The sequence below is a fragment of the Nicotiana sylvestris genome, chromosome 2, assembly GCF_000393655.2.
Source record: "Nicotiana sylvestris chromosome 2, ASM39365v2, whole genome shotgun sequence".
NCBI classification, from domain to species: Eukaryota; Viridiplantae; Streptophyta; class Magnoliopsida; order Solanales; family Solanaceae; genus Nicotiana; species Nicotiana sylvestris.
Window position 1 is genome coordinate 19,514,126 of NC_091058.1, and position 26,811 is coordinate 19,540,936.

Here is a 26,811-nt window from a genome sequence, read left to right on the forward strand (position 1 = left end):
AAGAAGTAAAAGGTAGGAAGGTTCTGACTATTTCAGATCTTAAGCGAGGCAATGAAGCAGTAACTATTCTTTTTCAACTTCAAAACTCTCCAAAATGAATTCTGCCCCTGTATATTCAGTGTATCCAGAATGTATATCGGGTGTATACTTCTCACTCCGCCCCCTCTTTTTTTCTTCTCTCTATCTAGTTTTTCCTCTTTTTTTTCCACCCCTTCTTCCTAAATTTTCTCTTCTATTTATAGCAAAATTTTCGAAATTTTCAGATTTGTTTTTTTATTATTTTATTATTTTTTTAATTAAAAGAAATCCCACTTACAAATTGCTTTTATTTTTTTAGAAAAAGAAATCCCACCTTTATTTACTTTTATTTTTAAAATTCCAACTTTAATTACTTTATCTTATTTAAAATCCCACTTTTTATTTTTTTAAAAGAGAATCTCACTTTATTTAACTTTTCTTTAAAAAACAAACCACTATCTTTTCTTTTTCTTTTAAAAATGCTACTTTCAATTACTTTAAATTTTTTAAATTTTCAGATACCTTTATATTTATTTTTTAATTCCAACCTTATTTTACTTTTAAATTTTTTAAAACTTTTTACTTTTTTTAAATTTTCTACATTCTTTTACTTTTTTTTATTTTTTTATTTTTTATTTTTTTAAAATCATTTCCGAAATTACTATATATATATATTTTTTAAAATAAAAATAATAAATAAAATAAAATATTTTCGGATTTTTTTTATATATAAAAAAACAAAAAATAAAACTATTAATAGTGATAATTCACTTTTTATTTTTTATTTTTTTGGTTTTGTTTTGTGTTGGACAAAAATGAAGAAGGGGTGTTGGGTTAATGGAGCGGACCGGATCGACCCGGTTTGAAACGGACCGGGTCATGGGGAAAGTTGGGCAATTATTTGGGCCTGTGGTTTGAAATTGAAGAAGTGGCCCAATCCGATTTTTCTTTGTATTTTTGTTCTCTTTTCTTCTTTTATTTTTCTAAAACTAAATTATAAAAGTACTTAAATTATTATTAAGAACTAAATTAAGTTATAAAAGCGCAAATTAACTTCCAATAACAATTAACGCACAATTAAGTAATAATTAAGCATAAAATTGTTCATTTGGACATTAAATGCTAAAAATGCAAAAGATGCCTATTTTTGTATTTTTTATTAATTTAACAAATAAACATGCATAGACAAACATACAAATAGTTACACAAAATATCACAAAAATTGCACACCAAGAAAAATTATTTTATTTTTGAATTTTTTGGGAGTAATTCTCATATAGGGCAAAAATCACGTGCTTACAGCAAGATCAGGAGAAGGAATACTGATGAATCAACGAAAATTTACAATGGAATTGATCACTGATCTTGGAATGACATGATTAAAATCAGTAGCCACTCCAATGGAGTGCAATCAGAGATTCACAATAGCAAAATATGACCAAAACTTGGAGCTGAAAGATGATGAGAAGCTACCAGATGCAGGGCCATACCAAAGATTGGTTGGGAAACTATTGCACCTTACTATGACAAGACCAGACATTTGTTATGCAGTGCATGTGTTGAGCCAATTTATGCATTGTCCAAAGAAGTCACACATGGAGGCAGCAATAAGAGTTGTTAGGTACATAAAAGGGGCACTAGGTCTTGGTCTACTGATGAGCTCAAAGCCTTGCCCAAAACTCACAGCATTTTGTGATGCTGGTTGGGCATCGTGTCCAGTGTCCAGAAAGTCTGTGACAGGGTACGTGATGAAGCTAGGAGATTCTTAGGTGTCTTGGATGTCAAAGAAGCAGTGCACGATATCAAGAAACTCAACAGAAGCTGAATACAGGAGCATGACTGCTACAGTCTCAGAAATCCTATGGTTGACATGGTTATGCAAGGAACTGGGTGCAGAGGTTGAATTGCCAGTGGAGATGTTCTGTGATATCAAGGCAGCAATCCAAATTGCTGTAAATCCTATATTCCATGAACGAACGAAGCATATAGAAATAGACTTGCACTTCATCAGAGAAAAAATCCAACAAGGAATTGTCAAAACAAGATATGTGATGTCTAGAGACCAAGAAGCAGACTTGTTCACAAAGGCTCTAGGAAGATCACAACATGATTACCTGATAGGCAAGCTAGGGGTGCTGAACTTGTTTGCACCATCTAGCTTGAGGGAGAGTGTTGAAGATAGGAGTAGTCACGTGCCAATCACGTGAGTGTAGTTAAGTCGGTTAAGAGGGATTAGTTAGTTATAACTAATTATGGGATTGGTTAGTTTAGGTGATAAAAGGCTGTAGATTAAATGCAGTTGTAGAAGTGTGTATATATACATAGTATCAATTCATTGTAATGTAGAGCTTCAATAATACAAGCCAATTTTCTCTCAAATAGAAAAATTCTCTCTAGAACCTTCTCTTCTATTTTCCGCCATTGTTGTCTTCACTGAAGCTCTCAAATCTTCATTATGTACTAATTGACAATATAAAAGAATTTTACAATATACTATCAAATCAAGTAAATGATACAAGCAAGTATTCATAATAAGTATAATAACTTGGAAAATAAATTAGGTAACTTGCTGCAACATGTTAAACTATATTGATAATTTAAAGATGTTTTACACTGAAAATGTATATAAATTAAAAAGGCGCATATATAATGCCATTTGATTGTATAGCTTAAGTTCTAACATGTACTCCTATTAACTATAATTTCGAATTAAATACCGTTTAAAGATGTAGCTTCATCAAACAGCCCACGCTTGCTTATTAAGATAAGATCTATATAATCCTGTGGTAATTAGACAATTAAAGTATCGTGGGGAACATAATGCTTTGGGGAGAGCATGAAAATAGAACATGCATATTTGATAGAAAAAAGATCAAGAATATCCAACTCGGAAAATTTTAAAATTAGATGGTTTGATAATTAAGCCATTGAAGAGGGTACTGGAAGGCACTATAATTTTAAAACTTTAAATTGAAGTTAAAGATATACCTATATATATGTAGTTGCTCAAGTGGGAGTAGTTTGTACAATTGTTCTCCACTAGAAGATTTATAAGAAGCTTCTTGAATATTTGGTGCATGGAAAAAGACAAAGTAGAGCATTCTCAAAATTAAATGTGCTAGATTTTTTTTTTTTGGTAAAAGAAAAGATATTATTAATCACCACAAAACAAATATAATAAAATTTGTGCAGGCTCATTTAGCTTAGCATACTTACTAGGTAGGGCTGCTAAAAATCTCATCTGTACAATTCATCTTTATCTTTTCTATATTTCCTTCACTGCAAAACTGTGACCACTCTAATCTTGCACTCTAGAAAATTATGACCAAGAAAATAGAATACTTTTTACTTTCAAAAAGTTCTCCCCTCCAATGCTTTATCATGTTCCATCTTTAGGGTTCATGATGGAAAAAGAAGATGCACAAGCATCCACACTTTTTTTTATTTTCCATCCGGTATCCGTCATTCACATTGGGTCCGACTAAATCCGGATTCGCGCCGAAAAATTTCACATTAGGGGTAAAAAGCTCTCTAATAAAGGCGACTCCATAGCCACAGACTCGAATCTGAGACCTCTGGTTAAGGATGAATGAGTATTTATCACTCCACCACAACCCTCGGTCAAGCTCAAGCATACACTTTGTTTCTCTTCCAAGATATGAATACGCTTTTGGATTTTTTTTATTTTTTATTTTTAAGGTCAAGCTATGGGGTGTTATTTAGTGATCATATAAGGTGATTCCGACAATCGTAATTAAAAAAAAATTTAGTCCTTCATTTCCTGAATAATTGTATTAAAGATTCTTTTCGTTTGGTATACTAAGATGTCAATTGCAATTAATCTTAATCCAGAAATTTTATGGGACCAGCTTTTACTCTTTTCAATACATTTTTTTAGAATTAATTTTTCGAAAATATTTTGTAGGGTATACAAAAACAAATCACATATTGCGTCAAGCCACCCCACGGAACATTAGAATTGCAACCTAAACCAGTAACCCTAGTATCATTAAACTGATAGCTACGAGTTATAAAAATGCCCGTATCGCCGGTCAGCCACCGTGAAGATTGGTTGACTGGAAGTGTATTAATTAAGTAATACAAATGATACTCCAATGATTAGACAAAAACCACTTAATATTGTTTTTTGATAACTATCACTCCCTTCTTCCACTTTATTTGGTACTATCATTTTATTAGTCCACTTAAAAAAGAATAATACTATTTTTATATATTTTCTTGATGAGATATTTTTATATGTGCTTTGATATTGTTTAAGATCATAAATTTTAAAAAAATTATAGTCACCTAGATATTATGATATATTTAAGATCACAAATTATAAAAATCTTTTAATTAAATTTTGTGACAGTCAAATAAAATAAAACGGATCGGAGTATTGTTTAGATCACTTTTTCTTTGTCCTGTTTTCACGTTTCCTTCGGACTCTGGGGCTTTCTGATTATTTATGGGATCTTTACATAAAATTTATGCACCTTAAATGAAGTCACCAATAATTGCACTAAAGTGTTCAACACAAAGGAGAAGCTCCATTAAATTAGGATAATTTTAAGGAGACAAAGGCTTCTTCTATTTGTCTGTCTTTAGGTGGACTCTGCCAATAGTTTTACACCATTAAATTAAATTAAATTTGATTTACATATAATAACATGTTCTCTTTCTGACAAAATTGATATGGTAATGAATAAAATACTCTTTAATTACTATTTTCTTATTAGTCCACTAAAAAAAGTGTCACATTTTATATGTAAAATTTTATTTACACTTCTCATTAAATGTAACTTTTTACACCCGTAAAAGATTTAAGACAATATTTAAGGTTACAAATTTCAAAAGCCTCCATTTATCCCCTTGAATATTATGTCGATTCAAACTATGTCACAGGAATAAAAACGGCCGAAATTGCATTAGTTGTGAAAAAGTTTTCTACATATACGCTATATTATCCATAACTTAAACCGTCTGGCGTAACTGGATGCTGATTGAAGTAGAATGACTAGTTCAATGAAATGAGTCCCAAATTAAAGGTGTCCACACACAAGTAGTAGAAACTTGTAAACGTATAAAGTGGTCCTTAATTGGGATCAAAACCTCGAAGTAAACGGAATGATTGTTGACTTTCTGAGATACTGTTTGGACCATGAGAGACAATATGGGTGCCATTATCGGCTGGATTTTGTTCCTTGCCACAAGTACACTTCACGTATCCAATGGAATGCCACTATACCTATAATACCAATAAGTTTTTCCTACTTCCTTTTTATTTTTCCTTTATTCATTTGGTTTCTCAATAATTATTTTTCCAATTATGACTCCCACTCACATGGGCTGCACAAACAATTTCTCAAATTTTGGAATTCCTCTGCTCGTCCTTTCTCTTTTCTCTATGCCAATAGAAATACAATCTTTTATACTCTAATCTTTGGTATCATTAGAAAATGGCATGTAGAGCTATAAAACAGAATGACACCTGGACCTCATGATCAAAACGAATCCAAAGTCTTTGTTAAGAATACCTTGATTTAGTGAAGATATAGTCACCAACTCCACTATTTCATTGTCGATTATCATAATGTACCAACATTAACATGTATAAGCCATAGGTTTAGTCACATGCAGCCCCGTTGCTTTTACTACGTTAAAAATTCCATGAATTTATATTTGGTTCGCCACTTTTAAGATTTATAGACATTATAATTGGAATTGGACCGAACCAAGATCCTTTAGTTGGGGGAATTCTAGTACTGGCAGATGCAAAAAGTAATGACAAAAGATATGCATAAAAGATATGCATTGTAGCGACATATTTGTACCAACTAAATATCGAAAATATTAAGTGCCCGGCTAGTTAGTAGCCTGTCAAAGTCAATGTTGACCATTTTTTTCTTTTTAAATTCCAAGACATGCATTTTTTAAAACTTACCGGTTGAGGTATGGCCAAATGATTGCATGAATAATGGCTATAAATAGGGGAGGTTCTTGCACAAAGAAGAACCAAAAAAAGTGGAAGCTCAAGCTGGTCAGTAGACTCACTACTTAGTCTGAGCTTACATTACTTTGTTATCTGAAAGAGTCATGGCTACTTCTAGTCGTTCTTTATGCATGGCTCTTCTTGTACTAAGCATTGTTATGGCATGTATGAAGGAGGGGCATGGGGAGGATGGAGATGATTATTGCTACTATGGTGGCTGGCGTGGATGCAAAAATCGTGTTGGAGGAGGAGGAGGTGGCGGTGGCGGTGGAGGAGGAAGTGGTAATGGAGGTTCTGGACATGGAGAGGGTTATGGTTCCGGGGCAGGTGTAGGTGTGGGAGGTGGTGGTGGTGGCGGAGGTCATGGAGGTGGTGGTGGGAATGGAGCTGGTGGTTCAGGTCATGGTGAAGGATTTGGAGCTGGAGTTGGTGCAGAAGGCGGTGGAGGTGGTGGAGGGTCCGGTGGTGGAGGTGGAGGTGGCAGTAGTGTTGATGGAGGTTATGGTCACGGTAGTGGTTTTGGAGCCGGCGGAGGTTTTGGAACTTTTGGAGGACGTAAAGGTGGTGGTGGTTTTGCAGGGGGAGGTGGAGGTGGAGGAGGAGGTGGTGGTGGCGGTGGGGGTGGTTCAGCAGGAGGATCAGGTCATGGTAGTGGCTTTGGTGCTGGAGCTGGTGTGGGAGTCGGTGGGGGAAGTGGAGGTGGTGGTGGCGGAGGTGGTGGTGGCGGCGGTGGCACCAATGGTGGGTATGGTCATGGAAGTGGTTTCGGAATGGGTATAGGTTTTGGTGGAAATGGAGGTGGTGGGGGTGGAGGAGGAGGAGGCGGAGGTGGAGGCGGTGGCAGCAATGCTGCTGGTGGAGGCTCTGGTCATGGTAGTGGATTTGGAGCAGGTGGTGGAGTTGATGGTACTGCCGGTGGTGGTGGTGGAGGAGGCGGAGAAGGAGGAGGATCTGGAGGAGTTAAAAATACTAGTGATAACAATGGTGGTGATGAAGGTTATGGTGAAGGATATGGGCATGGAGAAGGCAGTGGCTATGGTGGAAATAATAATGGTGGCATTGGAATGGGATTTGGAATGGGTATGGGATTTGGTTTTGGCATTGGAACAGCTGGTACTAGTGGAAATTCTAGTCCTGTTGATGAAGCTAGCAAGAATGTTGACAAACAACCTTAATGTCTCAGTGCCAACTTTGCTCAAAAGATGAAGAACAAAATAGTCAACCAATCATTTGCCATGCAAATTGTAGTACTGTTTGTTTTTTTTCCCCCTGTTCTAGTATAACGAGAATAATTCGGATAAGGTTACTGAGAGACAGAGAGTGAATAGATTCATGAGTGGAATTGTATTGTACAATACCATGCATAATGAGCAAAAATGATATATTTGTATTAGTATTTGTTTGCCAATTCGTTCAGAATAAAGGAAATCTTTCACCAGTTTCTGCAATTTGATAAATGCAATGCTTTACCTTTCTTCTCATTCTTCAACAACAACGACAATCCACTATAATCCCACTTACTAGGGTCTGGGGAGGGTAGTGTGTACGTAGACCTTACCCCTACCCTGCGATAGAAAGACTATTTTCAAATAGACCCCCGACATCCTTCCCTCCAAGAACTTCACACTCTGCTCTTGAGAAGACTCGAACTCACCACCTCTTGGACGAGGAGGTTGCTTGCTATCGGAGGCTGTTTCTTCTCATTCTTCCTTTTTCGTTTTTCCTTTTGGGTTGTATGATTGAAACATTTGATTCATTGTCCACTGTCCCAATCAAGGTATCCTAGTTTGACTAAACATAGATGTTAAAGTGAGTTGAAAACATTATTGTACCAAAACGGCGTGAGATAATAAAGTAGTACATAAGTTTGTTTATTAAAAGTATAAACTTGCTGTTTGATGAAGAAATGATTACTGCAACAGTTCTTTTAAGTCATGTGATAATAAAAGGAGTTAATTAGCACTACAAAAAATTTGATTTTTTGGATTCAGTCAAAAACTTTCAAATTACCAAAGTTAAAATGGGACAGAGGCCAGGGGTAATCCATAAGAGAAGTGAGAAAGAAATGAAAAGTACCAAATTTCCCTTTAACTTCTCTTGCTTAAGAAAGGAAATTGAAAAGATATAAACACAATTTTATGTAAGGGTCCACTATTTTCTCTTATATTTTTCATGTACTTATATGTTGTTTTCCTTTTATTATCTAGTTTCCAAACAAAGGTGAGATTTAAAGTCCACACGCCTAAATTTGGATCTTAATTAAAGAACTTGAATCCTGTGATATTTTTCTTGAGATCCAAATTATGCCTCGCAACAGAGCTGATAATCACCTCCATAGTCAATAGAGAGTGAAAATTTAGCATGTTTGGTATGATGGACCTCATTCATTAAGAAAAATGTTTTTTTCTAAAAAATGTGTTTCATGGAAATATTTTCGAGAAAATTATTTCTAATATTTGTTTGGTGAGTGGTAAATACTTTCCGGGAAAAGAATATATTTTCAACATTAAAAATAATATTAGCAAATTGATTGGATAGTGTTTTTATGAAATTATTGAATACCAAAAGATCAATAATACTTAATTGTTAGTTAGAGCAAGAATATAAAGTTAAAAGTTAAATTAATCGCCCAGAAATGACTTCCTCACTAGACAGCTGAAACATCTTTCTCTTGCTAGGCATGCAGAGCATACCTCAAGATCTAAAAGACCAGTTTTAAATATATGCATATGCATATCCATTTATTACTTTAATCCTGAGATAAGTGATCACATTTGAGTTTACACCAAATTTGATTTGGAAATATTATTCGAACCAAAATTCTTTCTTCATTTTATTTGTTATGACAGTTGATATTAAGGTGTATTGCCCTCTTTAGCTAATTGAGTTGCCCCTGTTGGACAACCTGTTTTGATCTACATCAGAATTAGAATTGCACTTCTGGTACGCTCCAGCAGTTATATGTTTTTTATCTTATATGCTCTGACTCACTATGAAAGTAGCCTAGCAATATGTTCAAGCAAGAGTAGACAGTGAGCAGCCTATGAATTATTTGCATGTCAATTAAACATTAATATAACAGAATATTCATGTTAACAGTGCATGGACAAAGGAAAGAAATGTACATATATATCTTGCTGAACTATGTTTCAAATTGGTGAAGTCTGAATTCTGGATCTACTGCTTTATCCTCTAGGCCATTGTGGACTCACAACCTTAAAAAGAACAAGGAAAAAAGATACTTTGTAAATAAGAAAAGAACATGTTACCAATGAAAAACCAGAAATTTCAATTTTTTTCGTTTGTCTTCGAACAGTTTCTTATGTTTAATAGATCATAAAACAAGAGATGATTGTTGTGTCCATTGTTTTTTTTTCCCTTAATGATTTGCTATTGCTATGTTAGCTTATTTTTTTTTTTTATTCCCTAAGTTTTAAGATTCTTTTCTTTAACAGAAGGGAGAAAGGTTTCTAAACCCTGTTAAAACCAAACCAGGAGTACTAAAAGCCAACTATTCAAGATCTGTTTAATTTTGCTTTGAGGCAAAAACCAGACCATTCGAACCATGAACACCCGGAGACACAATTGTGTCATGCTTTAGAATTTAGACATTGTGGGTTCTGAGTTGAGATCTAGTTCTATATATAATTGTTTTTCGCACACCTAAGCACTGAGCTCTATCAAAAACCAGCGAATCTATTCTTGAATCCGCCATTGCATATTTCTGTTGATGCTGTTTTGGAAAGAGTGTTAGAAGTAGAAAGTTGTCCATTGAACTTACCTCTAGAGTGGTAAAAACTAGTCTCATCCGACTAGCAACAACTGATGGCTCTTCAGCATGACCCACAACTGCCATTTGCTCTAGTTGGAGAGTCTTCACTGGAAGCCTTCACGAGAACAGCATGTTAATACACATGATACCTACTTTCATGTTAAACTGAATGGAAGTATATCAACTACAGCTCAATTCTTGAACTAAATGAAATATTAAAGGAAAGTTGAATAAAGTTCCTCAAAAGCAAAATAGTCGATGACAGGTTTTTCTTAACGGAAAAATATCTACTTTAAGACGGTATGCCCTCCAGCAACCTTACCATGCCATTCCTCTGACAAAGTATGCATTTGCTATGATTGCACAGAAGCCTTTCCAATGGACTATCATTTCATCAGAAACTGGGGGTGTGGATGACCATCGAACGATAGTTGGTTGAGGTGTACATAGAATGGTGATGAATATAATGCTCAACCACATAATACACTCATCAACCTGCACCAATATAAGCAGGTGTCATTAAATAGTTGTCATCACATATCTTATAGTAGATATGGTGGTTCTCATAAAAATAAGAAAACTTGCAAAAAAATACATGTAATCAACTGATTTAGAAAACTTATATCCATTTAGCGATGAGGAAACTCTGACAACTTGAAGTTTTAATACCCATGGGACCATTCTGGCAAGAGATCATTATGCAGTAGCATGGATGAGAAGTAAAAACATATTAGCATGTTTATTCTTTTCCAGACAATTTTTTCCAAGATTAGGGAGGAATTCCTGAAACAAGCATCCAAAATTTTCAGAATGAGAGCCGATATCCAGGGTTTCCAAGGAAACTTCTTGAAAAGAAATATTGTCTCTGGAAAACAAAAGCACCGGTGAAAGCAGCCTGTTTTGGATGGATAGCAGCTAGGGGTGCTTGTCTAACTCAGTATGAGTTGCAGAGAAGAGGCTTTTCATTATGCAGCAGATGTTATTTCTGTAATTCAGAGCAGGAAACTATTGAGCATTTGTTCTTGCACTGTAGATTCTCAAGGCAATGTTGGGAATTGTTTCTTAACATCATGGGCATATATAAGATCAGTGATATGTTGATAATGTGGCAGTCTCAAAGAGTCAAAACGAATTTACAGCAAATCTGGAAAACCATCCCTAATTGCATTCATGGCCTTTATGGCTAGAGAGAAACGAGGCATGCTTTGAAGGGAAGAGATTGCAAATATCTAGAGTAAAAAACAAGTGTATTAAGAACTTGTACTTGTGGTGTTATAGTAATAACCTAGATAGGATGGATCAATATCTGGATTTGTTGTACTTACTAGGGGGAAATATGTAACTATGTTGGTGAAAAAGTAATACTGATGCCTTGTACTTTGTTTCTGTGCCAGTTTGGTACTAGTTGAATAATAAAACCTTTTACTTATCAAAAAGAAGAAAAAAAACCCTCAAAATTCCAGAGAAACTTACCTCCGTGAAACCAAACAGCAGCATAACATTTTATTTCGATGAATGCTAGTGTTACTTTAAGAAAAGAGGCAGTCTAGCAAGAAGTTTTAAGATGTTCTACCTTGGTGCCTATAGAAGTGCGCTTCTCACAGTCAGCGGGAAAGAAGTCAACGATTTGGGAATCGAACCAAAAACATATGCGACAAATCAGGTCTGAGCAGATCCGGCTAATTGAATCATCAAAAACACAAATCAAACATAGGGTTCTCACTTCATTTGACTCGGCATTGATTAGAACGACGAACATCATTGGTTGTAACATTGATTCTGAAAACCAACTTTCTCGGTTTGATCCTAGAACCTACTAACGCGAAAACAATAGACTTCAAATATAAACAGGCAGTTACTTGTTTTCTTACAAGTGTCATTATTTTCTTGGAAAGTCACCAAAGAACAGTATGCATCCTCCTTATCAAATTCCACCTGTTCTCTCAGGAAAAGAAACACTGCTTGCACAAGCTTTTAACAGTTTAAGATAGTCTTTGTCTTCCTTTATCGATAATTCTCAGGAAAAGGAAACCATCTTTTGCACATGCTTTATATCAGATCAATGCATATTGTTGAAAAACATAACCTAGGTTTTACAGATACATCTTTGTCAAATTTAAGGATAGTAGAACATATGTTTCTATCATGACAACAAGAACCTTTTGCAGTTGTCTCGATTGGTAATCAAAACATGTAGTGCTGCAGTCACCTATAATTTTGGCAACAACAAAGTTGAAGCTTAATGAGCAGTTATAAACGTATATAGCTCATAAAAGTAATTAATCTGGAAACTTTTCTCTATCTTGTCAGGAAGTGTAACAACTCTAACCCTGTTTTATATAATGTTGATTAATCAATGGCAATACTGACAGTGGTGTCATCAATTATAGAAAATAATCTGAAATGAGACAACGGAGAAAAAGACAAAGAAACAACATAGAACTAAATAATTACTATTACATAATGCACCGAGATTAGTTTGGACATCCAGTCAACTGTGGAACAGTGACATCCAAACAAAAAGGACGAAAGAATCAAATTGCTTCATAACCTTATGAAATGAGAAAATCTAATTTACCTGGGAATACTTCACTTTGAGATGTGAATACGTACTGCTGAGTATCTACTGAAACATATTCATTCAACTTCCTCTTTATCATATTATGGAATATGTACATGTTGCATAATCCTAGTTCCCATCCCCCCCGCCTAGTTTTGTAATACAAAAGTGACTCACCTCCTCAGATGAAATCTTGGACTTCAGGGTGGTACTTCCTCCATATGTTTCCATGGCTTCAATTTCAGCACCAGATTCCTTCAGAGCAATCAGTTCTTTCCTCAAACCTTCATCAGTAGATCCCAAAGCATATGCATTTACACCAGCACTGATGAACTCCTGAAAGATCAGAATCATAACAGTGCACAGAGAAAGCAACATAAAGACCTAACAGAGGAAGGAAGAAATGACTGAGAATACTTTTAGGTTGTCACCTCCTCCACGCTCAATAAAATTCTTGTATCGCCTGAACAGGCTGATAGCTATATTTCGGGAGGAGCGATACTCATTTTCAGGCGAAGTGGCATCTTGCGACCGGCACTGAAACAATCACAAAAAGAAGAATTACATAAAGATAAATTACATGTCAAGAGAGTGAAAATGTTTTAATAAGCGCTTACCAGCAATCTATATGAAGCGGCATGCTGAGAGAGTTTATAAGTTTTTAGTGGACTCAGCCAATTCCAAGAGAAAGAACTACTGCTGATTCCTTTAGGAGAAATCACAAGGCAAGCAGAACTACGACTGCTAATCAAATGATGGACATATTTAGTCTTGCCAGCAATGGCTTCATGCAGCACGCTAGTATCCAGAAATGATTGGCAGCTGCTAAAGGCTTGTGGATTCTGAAGCTTTAACATTGTTGAACCATGATATGCTCACCTTTAAGCAAAAACAAAAAGGAATAGAATGAATGTCAAAGTAATTTTGTTTCCTGGATCTAGTTACCATATAAAATTTATAACTGCTGTGCAAATAAATTTTGAACTTTGTCAGGTTGGTGTTGCAAAGAATGACTATATAGTGTCTAAGCTCTTTATAACCATTCTACGTTTGCTTCAGTAAGTGAAACTGGGAAACTAAACAGGAAACAAATGTTATCGCTTTAATGACTTCAATTTATTTGTTTGGCTTTCGTCACAATCTTCAAACATTTCTTCGAATAAAACCACAATTTAATAATTAGTACCTAGGAAAGTGCAATCTACTTAAATTGACACTTTGAAGTAGTTCACTCAGTGGCGGATCCACAAGGAGTCTTATGGGTGCTTAAGCACTCATTGTCTATGGCCAAACTTAATAGATTTATATAGGTAATTATCGAAAAATTTAAATAAGTATTGAGTGAGCACCCATCGCTAAATTCATTTTTCCTCTTCTTGTGATATTTTTACCGGTGAGCACCCATAACTTTAAAATCTTGGATCCGCCACTGAGTTCACTTACATTATGATCATACCCATTTCACACTTCATGGATAATGCAACAAGAGGGTTTTTGTCTACTAGCAACCATCAGAAAGGTGCCAGCATGGACTTACTACAGCAACTATGCCTCAATCTCGAACTAAGTTGGCATCGACTATATGAATCTTCTATATCTATTCAGCTCTGTTCGGACCCATCCTAATACTGGAAAAATATTTGTGCGGAAAAATTGATCATAATCCAAGGACGATGCTGTTCTTTTCTGAAAACTAACAGCATATTTGAGATTTTGATTCATGCTAAAACAACACTCTAACCATAAAGAATTGATAGTCAAGACTCACATGGATAATGACATTAGAAAATTGGAAGATTGCTGTGAATAAACATGCAGAGTTGTGAAAGCTTAGACTAACCTTACCAGGGACTTGGTGATCTCATCTGCAGAAGAAGATATGTGCAACAAAGAAAAACAAAGAGTTCAGTTTAACAAGGGCTGGAATAGAAAGAAAGATCATGAAGATAGCCACGTATTTATTTTACAGATACTAAACACGCAGACACCTATAAATATTATTCGCAAACAAAAAAGGACGCTTGGATTTTTTTATATGCGAAGAATCTATTGGACAATTGGCTGGGGGCCACCAATTTCATGAATGGTTCTGAGTTTTCTTCATCTGAAGCCCCTTTTATTTTCTTTCAAATTTTTCATTTGCTGGCTGCTGTTTTTTGTTCGTTTGACTTTTCTTGGTCACACTCCCTCCACCAACTTCTGGTTTTTATGATTTTGGGAAGAACACTCAAGTGAAAATAAGGATGGACTCTGATAGAGAGGAAGGTTCAATACATACCATCATTCAAATCTTAGAAATTATCCACTAAAATTACTTTTTTGTATATTTTATAATACAACAAAATCAGTCAAGCTTCGATGATTTTCCTACAAAGTGATCTTATTGTTATAAACTATTAAAAAGTGACTCTAGCAAGTAATTTTTAAAACTAGGACGAGTATACAAGTAAAGAACTGCTTTTAATTATTACTCTCAGAATAAATCTCCTTTAGGGTAAAAACACAAATGGGCCCTATTAAAACATTTGGTGTAACAACTTTAAATATGTGAAGTCATTTACGAAAATCTAGCTAATTGTCGTCCAAATTTAATTTGAATTAACTTTTATAGTGATAAAATAAGAAACAGAGGTGTGAAAAAAGGCGATAACACTTTCTGTCCAAAATTTATACTATCTCAATATGGATTTGTCAGCCTGAAGTGATAGATATTTGAGGGGACACTTTGGCACAACCCCCCCGGGCCACCCAAAAAAAAAAAAAAAAGTACCAGCACCTTCAGAAAGATAAAACCACCAATTTGATAGAAATATCCATCATTATCGGCCAAAGACATATCCAACATGGATATCAATAACTTTTCGACAAGAAGAAACTGAAGAAATAATAAACACCAAAAAAAATCTGTGAATCAATAACTTAATTAAATTTCATATTACAAGGAATATCTATATCGTATGTGTTCCTTTCACCAAGGTCTACGACCCATAATCGTTGATACAACAAGATTAAAAACATATCCACATCTAAGCTCTCCAATTGAGACCAGGGAGATAACTATTATATGGCTCCTTCACAAACATGGTGGGAAGGAAAAAATTACTTCAACCATACGGGACTCTGTAACTTAGAGTACTGGGGTTGGCAGGTAGCTCACATGGTGCAAAGGATCGAATTCCACCTCTGCAATATTCTCCTACCCTTTCCCTCCCCCTCCCCCTCCCCCTAACAGTTATAAATTGACAAAAACAAAAGAACTCGGGGTACTTGAATGCACCGTCTCTAGTGAGTTTGCAGAATAACCGCACACTAACAAATTGGCTTCTGAAGTTAGCAATTCATATGTGATAGGAATGACAGCTTCTCAATTGGTCAAACCTGGCACCTTATCTGGGAGAATTCCTTTCTCTTAGCTGCAAATGTCTCAGCTACTAATATGGGGAATGCAATAGTTGCATCACAGTGTACCTGCATTAAACAAATCAAAAGCAGTACGTGAAATTAGAATCACACATTTGACAGTCTATAGTCAATGTTCTTAATAGCAGGGGCGGAAGGGCCAGTCAAAGAACTTCTATTCCTGATATGATTTCTGCTACTGTAATTCTAATTTCAGCCAGGAAAACATACGAAATAAAAACTGATTTGTAAGGATGGGTAGATTTTGACAACAAAATCCAAAGATAACAACCAAAGCAAATGAACAAAGTACCACTGTTGCACTTCCTCAAGTTAAATTTCTGATGTTTCCCTTCCTGAAAACTTTTAAAAACTAGACTTCACCTCCTCTTAATTTATAATGCTTCATCAGGAGTCGACAACCCATCACAAACTGTCAGATACATATTTTCCCTCTCCACTTAATCTCATGACAACAAATCAAAAAAGAAATCCTCCAAAGCAGAGGCTTGCACAAAATGTATTAGAGGTAAGATTGTTAACCTTCACAGTCTTGGCACCACCGCGTATTTTTCCCCATGATACAGCTTCATCAGGACGGGCACCAGAGTCACTACCATCAAACTCTTGTGCAGTGTTAATGTAGACAGCAAAATCTGCACCATTGCGCATCATATTGGCATTGCAAACATGATGCTTAGGCAGCCCCCCACCTAGGATAATCATTCCCGTCTTCCTCGAACCAGCATGGACAGCCTCACTATTCATGGCCCTGATATCTGGTTATAGAACTTAATTTTGTCAATTCGTTAGCCAAAGAAATACTTGATGAGGGAAAAGAATCACTTGCTAAGATACTTATACCTCCCACAATGTCAATGATTAGACCAGGATTAAAATCTGGATTATCTGGATCTCCCTTTTTGAAAGAATGGAAGTACAGCATGTCACCCAGTGATCCATCAGTTAAGCCAGGACAGAAGACAGGAACCCGGTTCTGAAAATGATATATACCAGAGTAACATTAAATTAAATACTCAAATAAATGCATGTTTTCCTTTTATTCTCTGGACTGAAGTAAGCACCAACCCACCCCCTCTTCTCAATAGAATGAATATTCTTTCGAAAATTGCCAAGTATAAATTAGATAGATCTCCATGTATGAATTTCTGATTATCAAAAAAAAAAAATCACATGTTGATAAATGGGGTGTAAATCAGTATAGTAAAATGGGTAATAGTGGGATCACGTCTAAGTTTATTCTAATTGTCTAGTCTTCTGGTATTAAACCCAAACCTGCAACCACAGCATATGCTGGATTTGAAAAATAGAAGAGAGTTTTAGGGGCAAACTTTAGTAACTTCACAGAAACAAGATTTATTCTATTGAGGCAGTCTTCTGCTTGTGATAAAATATCACTTCGAATATCTAGTCTAGAGATAAAACGGATATTTCTAGAACACTAATTTTCCTACTGATTTTCATAAGATGTTTCAATTCATACACCTTTGGAAAGAGAGCTCTCCTTTCCCTATAGCATTTGCCAGATCAAAAATACTATAAATGCTGTCTTTTTCTCTCTTCCTCTATTTATGGGATAAAAGGAGAAGCAATCCTTATCAAAATACAACAATAAGGACTTCTTCTCCTTCTATCCTTCAGCTTCTTCTTGATTTCACTTGCTGATCTGAATAACAATGACTTTGCTACCAGGATGCACGTGAGTCCATGTTCTCTCAGGTAATATATCTTACTCTTTCTAATCTCTCTCATTTATGAAAATAATTTCCTGAAATTAGTTACATATATATACATATATATATATATAAGGCGTTCTAATTTCAAAAATATAAATTTTATCAAATATGTAATGAAAGGGAAGTAGATTGGAAATTTACCTTGTAAGCCCAATACAAGTATGAGGTTTCATCATTAATTTCTTTACCCAGGCGCGCAATGACTTTAGATGGTGTCCACAGAACCTTCTGCGGTACAACAAGAAGCTAAAGAGGTCAGATATTAAATAATCACAAGCGAAAACTACAATGGCTGATAAAACAAACAATAGTAAGGATCAACCTGAAATAAATAAGTATATCATATTCAAAAGAATTTCACAAACGCAATAACTCACGCCACAAATCCATTTATCTTTGAAAGTAAGCTCATAATAAAGGTTAAAATACTAAAGTTTCAGCAAAAGTTAAACAAGTCATGGAAAGATCTAACACTTCGACCGAACAAGGAGTAAGTACCTCTTTAATCTGCTCTTCATACATTTGGTCAAAAATTGGGATGATCCAATTCTCAAATTTGCAGTAGTTGTCATTAGGAACCAATAAATTACCAATACGGTTCAATCCTTTTGAGCGTAGAACAGCTCCAGGTAAAGAAAAGTCCCCCTTGTAGGTTGGTGCAAGGCATTTTATGAGATCCTCCTCAATACCACCAGCTGTAGTAACCACAACATCAACCTGCAGCGAGGGAAGACAATTTGCTTGGTTCAAGACGCAATAATTGATAGAAAATTCTTCCATATGCGACCAGTGCTAAGCACGATAGCTAAAACCTAAACTCAAAAGAAAAATTTGCTAACTTAACGTTTACTACTTGTGCGGCTGCAAGAGGGTGGTGAGGATATTCCGGTTCTCACAACCAATAGAGTAGAGGCAAGGAAAGAGGAACATGGTAAATAATATCAAATCCATTATTTTCAATAAATACAACCAAGCCTACCAGTGATTCAGTGCTTGACATAATAAATCTTCTGAAAGAGTATGGAGGTTGATTAAGAGGATGTGATAATATTAGTTTGGTAAGTATAACTTTAGTGTTTAGAAGGGGGTGGACATATAAAAAATAAAGAGAATATATAAGTACTCTCATACGAAAGCACCCAAGGTTCAGACTTGACGGTATAACTTCATCACACAGTACAGACATAAAAGTTACTTATTAGAACAGAAACAACTGCAACTGTTCCTTAAATGCCACTCACCATACGGTGCTGAACAAGGTAGCGGATGGTGTCTCTAACACCAGAAGAGACAAGGTTTGAAGTGAACCCCAAAAAGATTTTGCACGTCACAGACTCTCTGTATGTGACATCTCTTTCTTCTTCACTGCAATCTTCTATGGGCTGCTCATGTGAAAGCCTCCAATCTAGCTTCAAACCCATCGCACCACAAATCAAATACACAAATTTCAAACTTTTGGGAATCAATTTCAAGACTAGTTCAAGAACTTCAAGAAATTTAAAGATGAAGGTAATAACTAAAAAAATTAAGAAGCACTTCCTGAGCTACATACTCTCAATATACATAAAAATACGATGAATCATAAAATTTATACTAACCGAATTCCAATTTATTTGACACTCTTTCTGTTTTAGGACAAAATCTTTTAATATCTTATGATATTTTGACTACATAAAAGTTCTACAACTCCAAATTTTTGAACTTTCTCTGTTAAAATTTATATGACACTGTTTATATCTTATGACATTCCAAAACGTTTCATATCATTAAGGTATTCAAATTTCAAACATTGATGTAATGTTTTTTCCGCAAAGAAAACTTTTCAATTTTGTTCCACTAAGAGTAATATATTGTATAATTCAAATTAACATCTTAAACTCTGTTTCCAGTCAAAACCAATCATATAAAATGGAAAGGTGAGAGTAGTTAAAACATTTATAAAAGATTGAAAAAAAAAATTGAAATCCAAATACTAAAAATGCAAAAATTAGGGTAACGCAATTAAATTTTTTCCTAAGATCAAGAAAGAAGTAACTTGGACTATTCAGTAAACAAATTCAATAGCATCAAATCTAAATTAACTGAAAAACAAAAAAAATATTGAAACAAAGATACTAAAAGATGATAATTTGCAAAAAAGCAATAAACTTTTTCAGGCTAAGTCGAAGGAAGAAGTGAAAACTGACCATTTGATTAACAATTTGAATGGCGTCACCAAGATTAGCAGCTTGAAAACCAGTGGAGGCCATAGACTTGAAAAGCTCAGCATAGTTAACTCCTTTATTGAAATCGTAGCCTTCGACCTTTGTGGCAGAACCTTCTAGATTTTCGGATTCTTTGAAAACTACCGATCTTACTGACTCCATTACGTTGAGGGCCTCTCCCATTTTTTTTGGTAGGCGGAAGATGTATGTACGCGGCGAGTTTCTGCGTTTTCAAAACGCGAGTTTATGTAATTAATCCGTTTCTCTCAAACCGATTTCTGTTCGTTCAGTTGTTGGGCCAGGCCCGTATCTTTCAGGCGTTTCTGTTCGTTCAATTGTTGGGCCAGGCCCGTATATTTCATGCGTTTCTGTTGTAAAAATAGCACCATATAGCCAGTTTTTGGACTGGTCATTCAAAAATAGCCAGCGTTTACGAAGTCAATGAAAAATAGCCACTATTTTGCTGCAATAGAGACCGGTCCAGCATAATATACTGGAGTTCGGTGCACCTGTGTATGAACTCCAGCATATTATGCTGGACCGGTATACTTTGTTGACTCCAGTATAATATACTGGAGACTAGAGCACTGGTGCTCCAAACTCGAGTATATTATACTGGACAATTATACTTGCTGGAACTCCAGTATATTATGCTGGAGTTCTAGTGTACTTATGTTGGAACTTCATCATATTATGCTAGAGTTCCAGCATACTTATCCTGGAGCTCCAGTATAATATGCTGGAGTTCAAGCATACTTATGCGGGAACTCCAGTATAATATGTTGGCGTATTTTCCGGGTTTTGAACAGTGTTTTCGCTCAAATTTATCTTTACATGAAAAGTGACTAAATTTCGATTACTTTTGAAACTAGACTATTTTTGAACGACCAGCTGTAAATCTGGCTATTTTTAAATTTCTTTCGTTTTCGTTCGTTCAATTGTTGGGCCAGGCCCGTATCTCTTATGCGTTTAGTATATTATTCTTTGAGCCAATGGCCTGTGGAAAACAGTTTCTCTATTTTCACAAAGTAGTGGTAAGTTCTACGTACACACTATCCTTAGCATAACTCACTTGTGGGATCATACTGAATTTATTGTTATTGTTATTCACATTTGATTGATCGGCAAAAAAATTTATAGCTGCTAGTCAAATATAATATTATATATATATACACACAGAGAAGTATACATTCGCGGCTATTATTTCCGGGGTGGCTACACTATGTATTATTATTTGATGGAGAACCTTCTGTTTGGGACTTGGGAACTTTAAAATATTGAATATTTAAAGCAAAATAAAAAATTAAAAACAAAAACAAAAAAGATTCGGGCATTTTTCTAACTTTTTATGATTCTGCACACTGCACATTATACCTTAATGTTAAAATAACCTGCAAACTAGAAGTTCCCTCATAGGAATTCTAATAATAACAATAAAAATCAAACGGGAAAAGGTCATTGAGTGTGTCATTTTTTTAGGGGAAAACTATTGTATTATGTGATCTATCTCATTAAAATTTTAACTTGTTAAAAAAATAGACATATTTTTTGTTACGTAATACACTCTCATATGTAGATTTGACTCTTTTTTCTTAAACTAAACGCGTGAAAATTATTTGTTGGTGGATGTCAGGTAGCAACGAGATTTAAACTCATAACCTCTCCTTTCCTGCTTTAGACCAAGTTTTTTTTTTTTTTTTGTTGGTGCAATGCTTTAGACCAAGTTGAATTTTGTGAATCGTACATAATCAGACAAAGCACTTTTATTTTTTTTTAATATGCAAATAAAGATTGACTCCTCTCCATTTTTCATAGTCTCCATTTTCTTACGTTCTTCCTTGCATGTAGGAGAATATAAAGCTCATTACTCAAATTTTTGTATATTTAACACAAAAGATTCTTCCCCATGATATAGGCATATAGTTAATATGGACGCTGCAATCACTCCCATGGTCGCGCATCATATTGGCATTGCAAGTATGGTGCATAGCCATTTTGTTAATACCTCTGAAAAGATACTTCAAAATTTTTAGCATAAGAAAGCTTAATGATTACATGAAAACATAGTACATTTGCTCCTTTGTTGAAGGTATGAAGTTGGTATTACAGTGTTTCTTATATCTGCTTTTAGCAATTTGTTTTTACTGTCTAGTTTTACCAACCATTGTTGGAAAAATCATCAGTCTCTTGGCTCCCTTTCTGGATTTTCATCATCTCTAGCAATTGAGATGGTACTTGGCAATCGGTCACGCTATGTGGTGAAGAAATGCTATTCAAAACTCAGAATTCTGATACTTAACAATGATACAAGAGTAAAATGTTCCATTTGTCAGGAAAGAAAGAGTTGTTACCTAGTCATCAGATAATATATTCCTGACTATTAGGCTGCTGTCCAAGCAAGGAAAGGGTTTCCAATCAACAACAAAGGCCACAAATGTGCCTTACAATTCCCATTATGTTATTACCTATTCAGAACTGTAGCACCAGAACAGGAGAGTTTCATTTGATATAAATGCCAACAGTTGCATAATGGACGGAGACCAACTCAATGGAGGCCAAACTAACTATATAATTCATGTACATGCTATATCTACTGAGATCAATGCCCCAGTGCTAATTTTAAAAGACACTTCCAGAGGAAGGTGAAAGGGAAAATACACATATCATGCAAGAATCAAAGTGGTCCATGTTGGAATATAAGGAACTCATAAGCAAAAGAGGAAACATGTAGATTGAAGTATTCAGGGTTCGCTTTCACCAAAAACATTAAGAACAAGGTAGCAATTAGAGGAATCAACAAGTTTAAGAGGCAACAAAGAGTTATTATGGCTTGTAGTACTTGGTGGGTACAAAAGGCATCTTGGTAACCGCCCCATCATAGGACTTCCCTCGAATCACAATCTTGACATTGGTGCCTGCTTTGTGGTTACCCGTTTTTACGTATCCCATTGCTATGTTCTTCTTAAGACAAGGGCTAAAACCACCACTGGTGATTTCCCCAATATTTTGTCCATTTGAATCTTGAATCTCACTGTGACTTCTAGGGGGTGGGCCTGAAGAGAAAAAGCCAACTCGCCTGATTTTAGGACCTTCTTCAATTTGTTTTAGTATTACCTCAGCACCAAGGAAACCTCCTTCTGCCCTTCTTCTCTTCCCTATGGCCCATGTCAGCCCTGCTTCTACAGGTGTTATGTGCTGCTCCATATCATTACCGTATAAGCACAAACCAGCCTCAAGCCGAAGACTGTCACGAGCACCTAGACCTGTTAACCGAACCTTCCCTTCTGATTTCTCCAGAATAGCTTTTGCAAGGTCAACAGCATTTTCTGAAGGTACCGAAATTTCAAATCCATCTTCACCGGTATACCTGAAAACCTCCCAAAATACAGAAATCAGATAAGAGGCTGTCTCAAGCCAAGATTACTTCCGCAAGGATCAACTACTGCCAAGTGTAATAGGAAGCAGGGAATAATTGCATCGAGAGAAAATAGCACACTGAATACAGTCAAACCTCTCTATATCAACATTCCTATTTAACGGTCATTCACAATAAAAGCCAAATTTTTCTTGGAACCGATTTTTATATTATGTTATAATATATGTTTTTTATAACAACACTTCACTATAGTAGCCAGAAATATCGGAACAAACGAGGTTGTTATGGAGAAGTTTGACTGTAACAAGAAACAAAGAAATGTTGCCTTATGGATGCAACTTTATATATTTAGTGTGCAATACCAAAGGGGTATTCGACCAACCAGACAAGCAAGAAATAACCCGTTATTTAACACTAAATAAAGGAACTGCCAGACAATATGTTCATTTATCTGAAAAGATTCTGATTTTGAACTCAAATATTCTTAAGAAGTTGATCAAAACTTAAGGAATATGTTTTTTTTTTCTTCTTCTTTTTTCAGGCACAGACTCAGCACTCAAGTTTGAAGAGGAAAGCAAGAAAAGAAACATACCCTGTCCTTGTGAGGAAGCACGATGCCCCATTGATGTCCAAAACCCTGAATTCCCCAAAGTACATCTTGCTCAAATCATCTTTTGTCAGATGTTGAAGAACTGGAGCAGCAAGAGGACCCTGAAAATTGAAGCAAAGAGAAATTCTGTAAAACTATCACAACAAAAAATAAAATTAAGAACGTACCGATGAAATGCAGCTCCTGTTAGTTTCCTAAGATAAGTGAATTTACTAAGAGCTTGGAATTAGCAAACAAAAAAGTACAACCACTTAAATGTTCTCCTGAAATTTGACATTCTATATCCACTGTGAAGATGGATGTCATATTTTCTTATCCTTTTCTACTAAAGTGCCCATTTTCAATCTATTGATCAGATCTCAGAGCATGTGATAAACATTATACTTCCTATTTATGACAAAAGCATATTTATATAAAGCACATTAGCATGTACCAATTGTTGGAAAGAGCGAGCTAACCTGAAGGGCTAAAAGTGATCTCTCATCATGGATGTGCCATGAAACATCACCACCTTTTGACTTGAATGATTTCATATGCTCCTCAATGTGTGCAAGATCCTTGTCCCTGCAACCCGCATTTACGACAAGGTAGAGGTGATCATTTGTAACCTTGGTGATCACCGAATCATCAATTGCACCTCCCTTCTCATTTGTGAAGACAGTGAGAGTACCAGTCCCAGGAGCAAGGCCAGCAACATCAGCAATAACAAGCTTTTCTAGGAAAGGAATAGCATCTTTCCCCTTGAGGCTTAGGCCACACATATGAGCAACATCAAAGAGGCTACCGTTCTCCCTACAATTTATTGTAGAGTCCATAATTGAGTCCTTATACTGGATAGGCATACTCCAACCAGCGAAAGGCACCATCTTGCCCCCATTGACAACATGGAAGTCGTATAGAACAGTCTTTTTGAGATCAGCATCTGAAGCGAAGCATCTGCGACCAATAGTCTTCTTATCAGCCTGAGCCAGACGCCTTGTGATCGATTGCCCAAGTTGCCACAATCCTCCTCTCATCTTTCCAAATAATCTGAGCAGTTTATACACAAATCATCAAAATTAAGGCTATGAAACTGTGAGAGGTGTTTCGAGGAAAAAACTAATCCATCTAATTTAGAAATATCTAAATCAGATTGAGAAACTATCAAAAAGTCCATTCTCCTTAGTGACGAGAATAAGCAGAAAGTGAGAACATGTATTATGATAACCAACTCATAAATCTTCTAGTAATGTAAATTTTCTAAGTTTATGATAATTAAACTTATCATGAGACGCTTCATGCAAGAATCATTTAAATGGCAAAGGCTAAAGTTAAAAGAAGCTATGGTATTTGAAAATTTATCATGATCTTGAACCTGTCCATCCACTTAAAATCATATTGCAGGCAGCTTAAAGAGTATATAAACTTTCACAAGTACATGTATTAATCCGTTTGATTCAATGACCCTCAATACCACTCTTTCTTAATAATGATTCTTAACTGCTTTATCCATCCTAAATCACACCAAAATGTTGAGAAGCTTCCTCTCATTATGTAATTTGGCCTGATATGGGATTCTAACTAGATCAAAACTATCCTCAAGGGTCAAATGCTTTTATGTCTTTGAATAAGGAGGGACTCTTTTATATACACAACAGGATGCAAAAAAAAAAGATTGGGAACCATATAACAGTTACAATTAATTAAGTGTGTAAATTGTGTCAGCATTCACCAGTTCAGATTCAAATACAATCATCTATAAGGTCATAGAATGACAGATCTCTAAGGTTGCTGAAAGAGAGAAAATGGAGGATAAAAAGATACAATCTTGTGTTTCAAGAAGTAAAGGAATGTTAATTACATGAGAAGAGTTGATGAAGAGATAAAAGAACACTTACCACCTTGAAAAAGATTGGATCTTTTTATTTCTGGAGAAGATAAATCTGAGAGCTTAAAAGAGCTCAGTCATAGCAACTTATATATGGGCAGAGAAAAAAGAGGCTGCCTTTTTATCGATAAATACCAATCTTGGAGTTGGTGGTAGGCAATAAGGAAAAAAAATTAATATTTATATTTGCAAAAATATTAAATATGTATATATATATATATATATATATATATATATTATTGAAAAATAGAGATTTGTTGGTGGGAGAGAGTGAGAGGGAGAGTGGGTGGAGGAGGCTTTCTGCTCCAAATCGAGAACCCATCTTTAGTGAGTGGTAGGAATTTGGCTGGTAGAGGATTACAAACTTCCAATTTCTCAAGAGTTGAGATGGCTTTTTCATACACTCTATTCTTTTCTCTTTCGTTTGTTTGGGACCTTTTAACGCCTACTTTTGGTCCCATTGTTTTACTAAATGGAGAGTTTCGATCTAAATAATTTAAATGTCAAGTCATTAAATGTAATCTTTTTTCTTTTGCTTTGAATAATTTTGATTTATTTAGATTCAATAATGAGCTTTAAAATTGATGTAAACCAAGAGTCCACCAAATTGTATAGAGAATCAGGTTCTCTGTCAACTCCCACAATAAGCAACAGACTATAAAATCAAACAGTATAGGGAACCAGGTTCTCTATCTGTTCCCACAATAAATAGATAGTAAATAAAGAACACACGATATTTACGTGAAAAAGTACTTGCTCAAGGAATTAAAAATCACGACCTGTCCTAGTAGAATTTCAACTCCACTAAACCGAACAAACTTCATATTACACCCTATTGCAATTTAGGAAACTCTTAATCATTCACCCCTTGCAATAACTCTATTGTAAGCCCTTTGTAATAACTCTATTACAAAGTAACAACCCTTGACTAACTCTAATCAAGAAACTAAACCAAACAGTGGTTTAAATCTGTCCTAAAAAGGCACTTCTTGAAAATAGTGTAGGATTAAAATGAAGAACAAAATAACAAAGACTCAACAAACCTAAGGACTTAAGATATCTTCAATCTTTGGATCTGGTCCTTGAGGTTGCACCAGCTTTGTTCTTGAGAGAGGCGGTGGCTGGCACTTGAGAGAATATTATTTTTGGATTTGCTAGTGTTAGAGAAATCCCTAGACCCCACTTGTGGGATTCCACTGGTTTGTTGTTGCAAGTGTTAGAGAAATAAAATCCCTGCCCCATGTTGATAATATGTG

The 26,811-nt window shown here is 35.4% G+C and overlaps 5 protein-coding genes across 9 annotated transcripts; 2 read left to right on the forward strand and 3 right to left on the reverse strand.

Annotated features, from left to right (window-relative positions):
• Positions 1 to 1,418: 1,418 nt before the first annotated feature.
• Positions 1,419 to 1,787, forward strand: LOC138883255 (uncharacterized mitochondrial protein AtMg00240-like). The gene has a single exon (XM_070163934.1). It carries the CDS (start codon positions 1,419 to 1,421, stop codon positions 1,785 to 1,787), a length of 369 nt encoding a protein of 122 aa, XP_070020035.1.
• Positions 1,788 to 6,114: 4,327 nt separating this feature from the next.
• LOC104231518 (glycine-rich cell wall structural protein 1-like) lies at positions 6,115 to 7,185 on the forward strand. The gene has a single exon (XM_009784532.2). It carries the CDS (start codon positions 6,115 to 6,117, stop codon positions 7,183 to 7,185), a length of 1,071 nt encoding a protein of 356 aa, XP_009782834.1.
• Positions 7,063 to 15,157, reverse strand: LOC104231512 (uncharacterized). 3 transcript variants are annotated; one of them, XR_712091.2, is made up of 8 exons: positions 14,183 to 15,105; positions 12,960 to 13,221; positions 12,760 to 12,879; positions 12,520 to 12,678; positions 10,105 to 10,277; positions 9,792 to 9,897; positions 9,136 to 9,225; positions 7,063 to 7,801 (listed from the first exon to the last, which is right to left on the reverse strand). XR_712091.2 is itself a non-coding variant. In XM_070167757.1 (8 exons), the coding sequence occupies exons 3-8, from the start codon at positions 13,197 to 13,199 to the stop codon at positions 9,196 to 9,198; spliced, it is 828 nt and encodes a 275-aa protein (XP_070023858.1). In that variant the 5' UTR covers positions 13,200 to 13,221; positions 14,183 to 14,207; positions 14,331 to 15,157; the 3' UTR covers positions 9,049 to 9,195. The 3 variants fall into 3 exon arrangements, 2 of the variants coding, with proteins under 2 accessions (XP_070023858.1, XP_009782827.1); XM_070167757.1 differs by lacking the exon at positions 7,063 to 7,801 and having other exon boundaries at positions 9,049 to 9,225; positions 14,183 to 14,207; positions 14,331 to 15,157; XM_009784525.2 differs by lacking the exon at positions 7,063 to 7,801 and having other exon boundaries at positions 9,049 to 9,225; positions 14,188 to 15,157.
• An 87-nt stretch (positions 15,158 to 15,244) lies between these two features.
• LOC104231513 (deoxyhypusine synthase) lies at positions 15,245 to 19,924 on the reverse strand. 2 transcript variants are annotated; one of them, XM_009784526.2, is made up of 7 exons: positions 19,685 to 19,924; positions 18,740 to 18,907; positions 17,997 to 18,215; positions 17,640 to 17,726; positions 16,606 to 16,738; positions 16,285 to 16,520; positions 15,245 to 15,810 (listed from the first exon to the last, which is right to left on the reverse strand). In XM_009784526.2, the coding sequence occupies exons 1-7, from the start codon at positions 19,883 to 19,885 to the stop codon at positions 15,715 to 15,717; spliced, it is 1,140 nt and encodes a 379-aa protein (XP_009782828.2). In that variant the 5' UTR covers positions 19,886 to 19,924; the 3' UTR covers positions 15,245 to 15,714. The 2 variants fall into 2 exon arrangements, with proteins under 2 accessions (XP_009782828.2, XP_070023857.1); XM_070167756.1 differs by having other exon boundaries at positions 18,740 to 18,903; positions 19,685 to 19,775.
• A 2,486-nt stretch (positions 19,925 to 22,410) lies between these two features.
• LOC104231511 (aminomethyltransferase, mitochondrial) lies at positions 22,411 to 25,709 on the reverse strand. Of its 2 annotated transcripts, none has more exons than XM_009784524.2 (4): positions 25,569 to 25,709; positions 24,147 to 24,717; positions 23,671 to 23,789; positions 22,411 to 23,069 (listed from the first exon to the last, which is right to left on the reverse strand). In XM_009784524.2, the coding sequence occupies exons 2-4, from the start codon at positions 24,702 to 24,704 to the stop codon at positions 22,526 to 22,528; spliced, it is 1,221 nt and encodes a 406-aa protein (XP_009782826.1). In that variant the 5' UTR covers positions 24,705 to 24,717; positions 25,569 to 25,709; the 3' UTR covers positions 22,411 to 22,525. The 2 variants fall into 2 exon arrangements, with proteins under 2 accessions (XP_009782826.1, XP_009782825.1); XM_009784523.2 differs by having other exon boundaries at positions 25,566 to 25,709.
• Positions 25,710 to 26,811: the final 1,102 nt, after the last annotated feature.

Excerpts from the sequence above, each read along its gene's own strand:
- LOC138883255 (XM_070163934.1), top strand. The coding sequence starts at position 1,419 with ATGGAGTGCAATCAGAGATTCACAATAGCAAAATATGACCAAAACTTG.
- LOC104231511 (XM_009784524.2), bottom strand. The coding sequence starts at position 24,704 with ATGAGAGGAGGATTGTGGCAACTTGGGCAATCGATCACAAGGCGTCTG. Across the intron at positions 23,790-24,146 it reads GATCACTTTTAGCCCTTCAG|GGTCCTCTTGCTGCTCCAGT; the intron begins GTTAGCTCGCTC and ends TTCAATTTTCAG. Across the intron at positions 23,070-23,670 it reads TGCTTCCTCACAAGGACAGG|GTATACCGGTGAAGATGGAT; the intron begins GTATGTTTCTTT and ends GGAGGTTTTCAG.
- LOC104231513 (XM_009784526.2), bottom strand. The coding sequence starts at position 19,885 with ATGGGAGAGGCCCTCAACGTAATGGAGTCAGTAAGATCGGTAGTTTTC. Across the intron at positions 18,908-19,684 it reads TTCAAATTGTTAATCAAATG|CTAGATTGGAGGCTTTCACA; the intron begins GTCAGTTTTCAC and ends ATGGGTTTGAAG. Across the intron at positions 17,727-17,996 it reads ATGAAGAGCAGATTAAAGAG|AAGGTTCTGTGGACACCATC; the intron begins GTACTTACTCCT and ends GTTGTACCGCAG.
- LOC104231518 (XM_009784532.2), top strand. The coding sequence starts at position 6,115 with ATGGCTACTTCTAGTCGTTCTTTATGCATGGCTCTTCTTGTACTAAGC.
- LOC104231512 (XM_070167757.1), bottom strand. The coding sequence starts at position 13,199 with ATGTTAAAGCTTCAGAATCCACAAGCCTTTAGCAGCTGCCAATCATTT. Across the intron at positions 12,880-12,959 it reads CCGCTTCATATAGATTGCTG|TGCCGGTCGCAAGATGCCAC; the intron begins GTAAGCGCTTAT and ends TGATTGTTTCAG. Across the intron at positions 9,226-9,791 it reads TAGTTTTTACCACTCTAGAG|GTTGTGAGTCCACAATGGCC; the intron begins GTAAGTTCAATG and ends GTTCTTTTTAAG.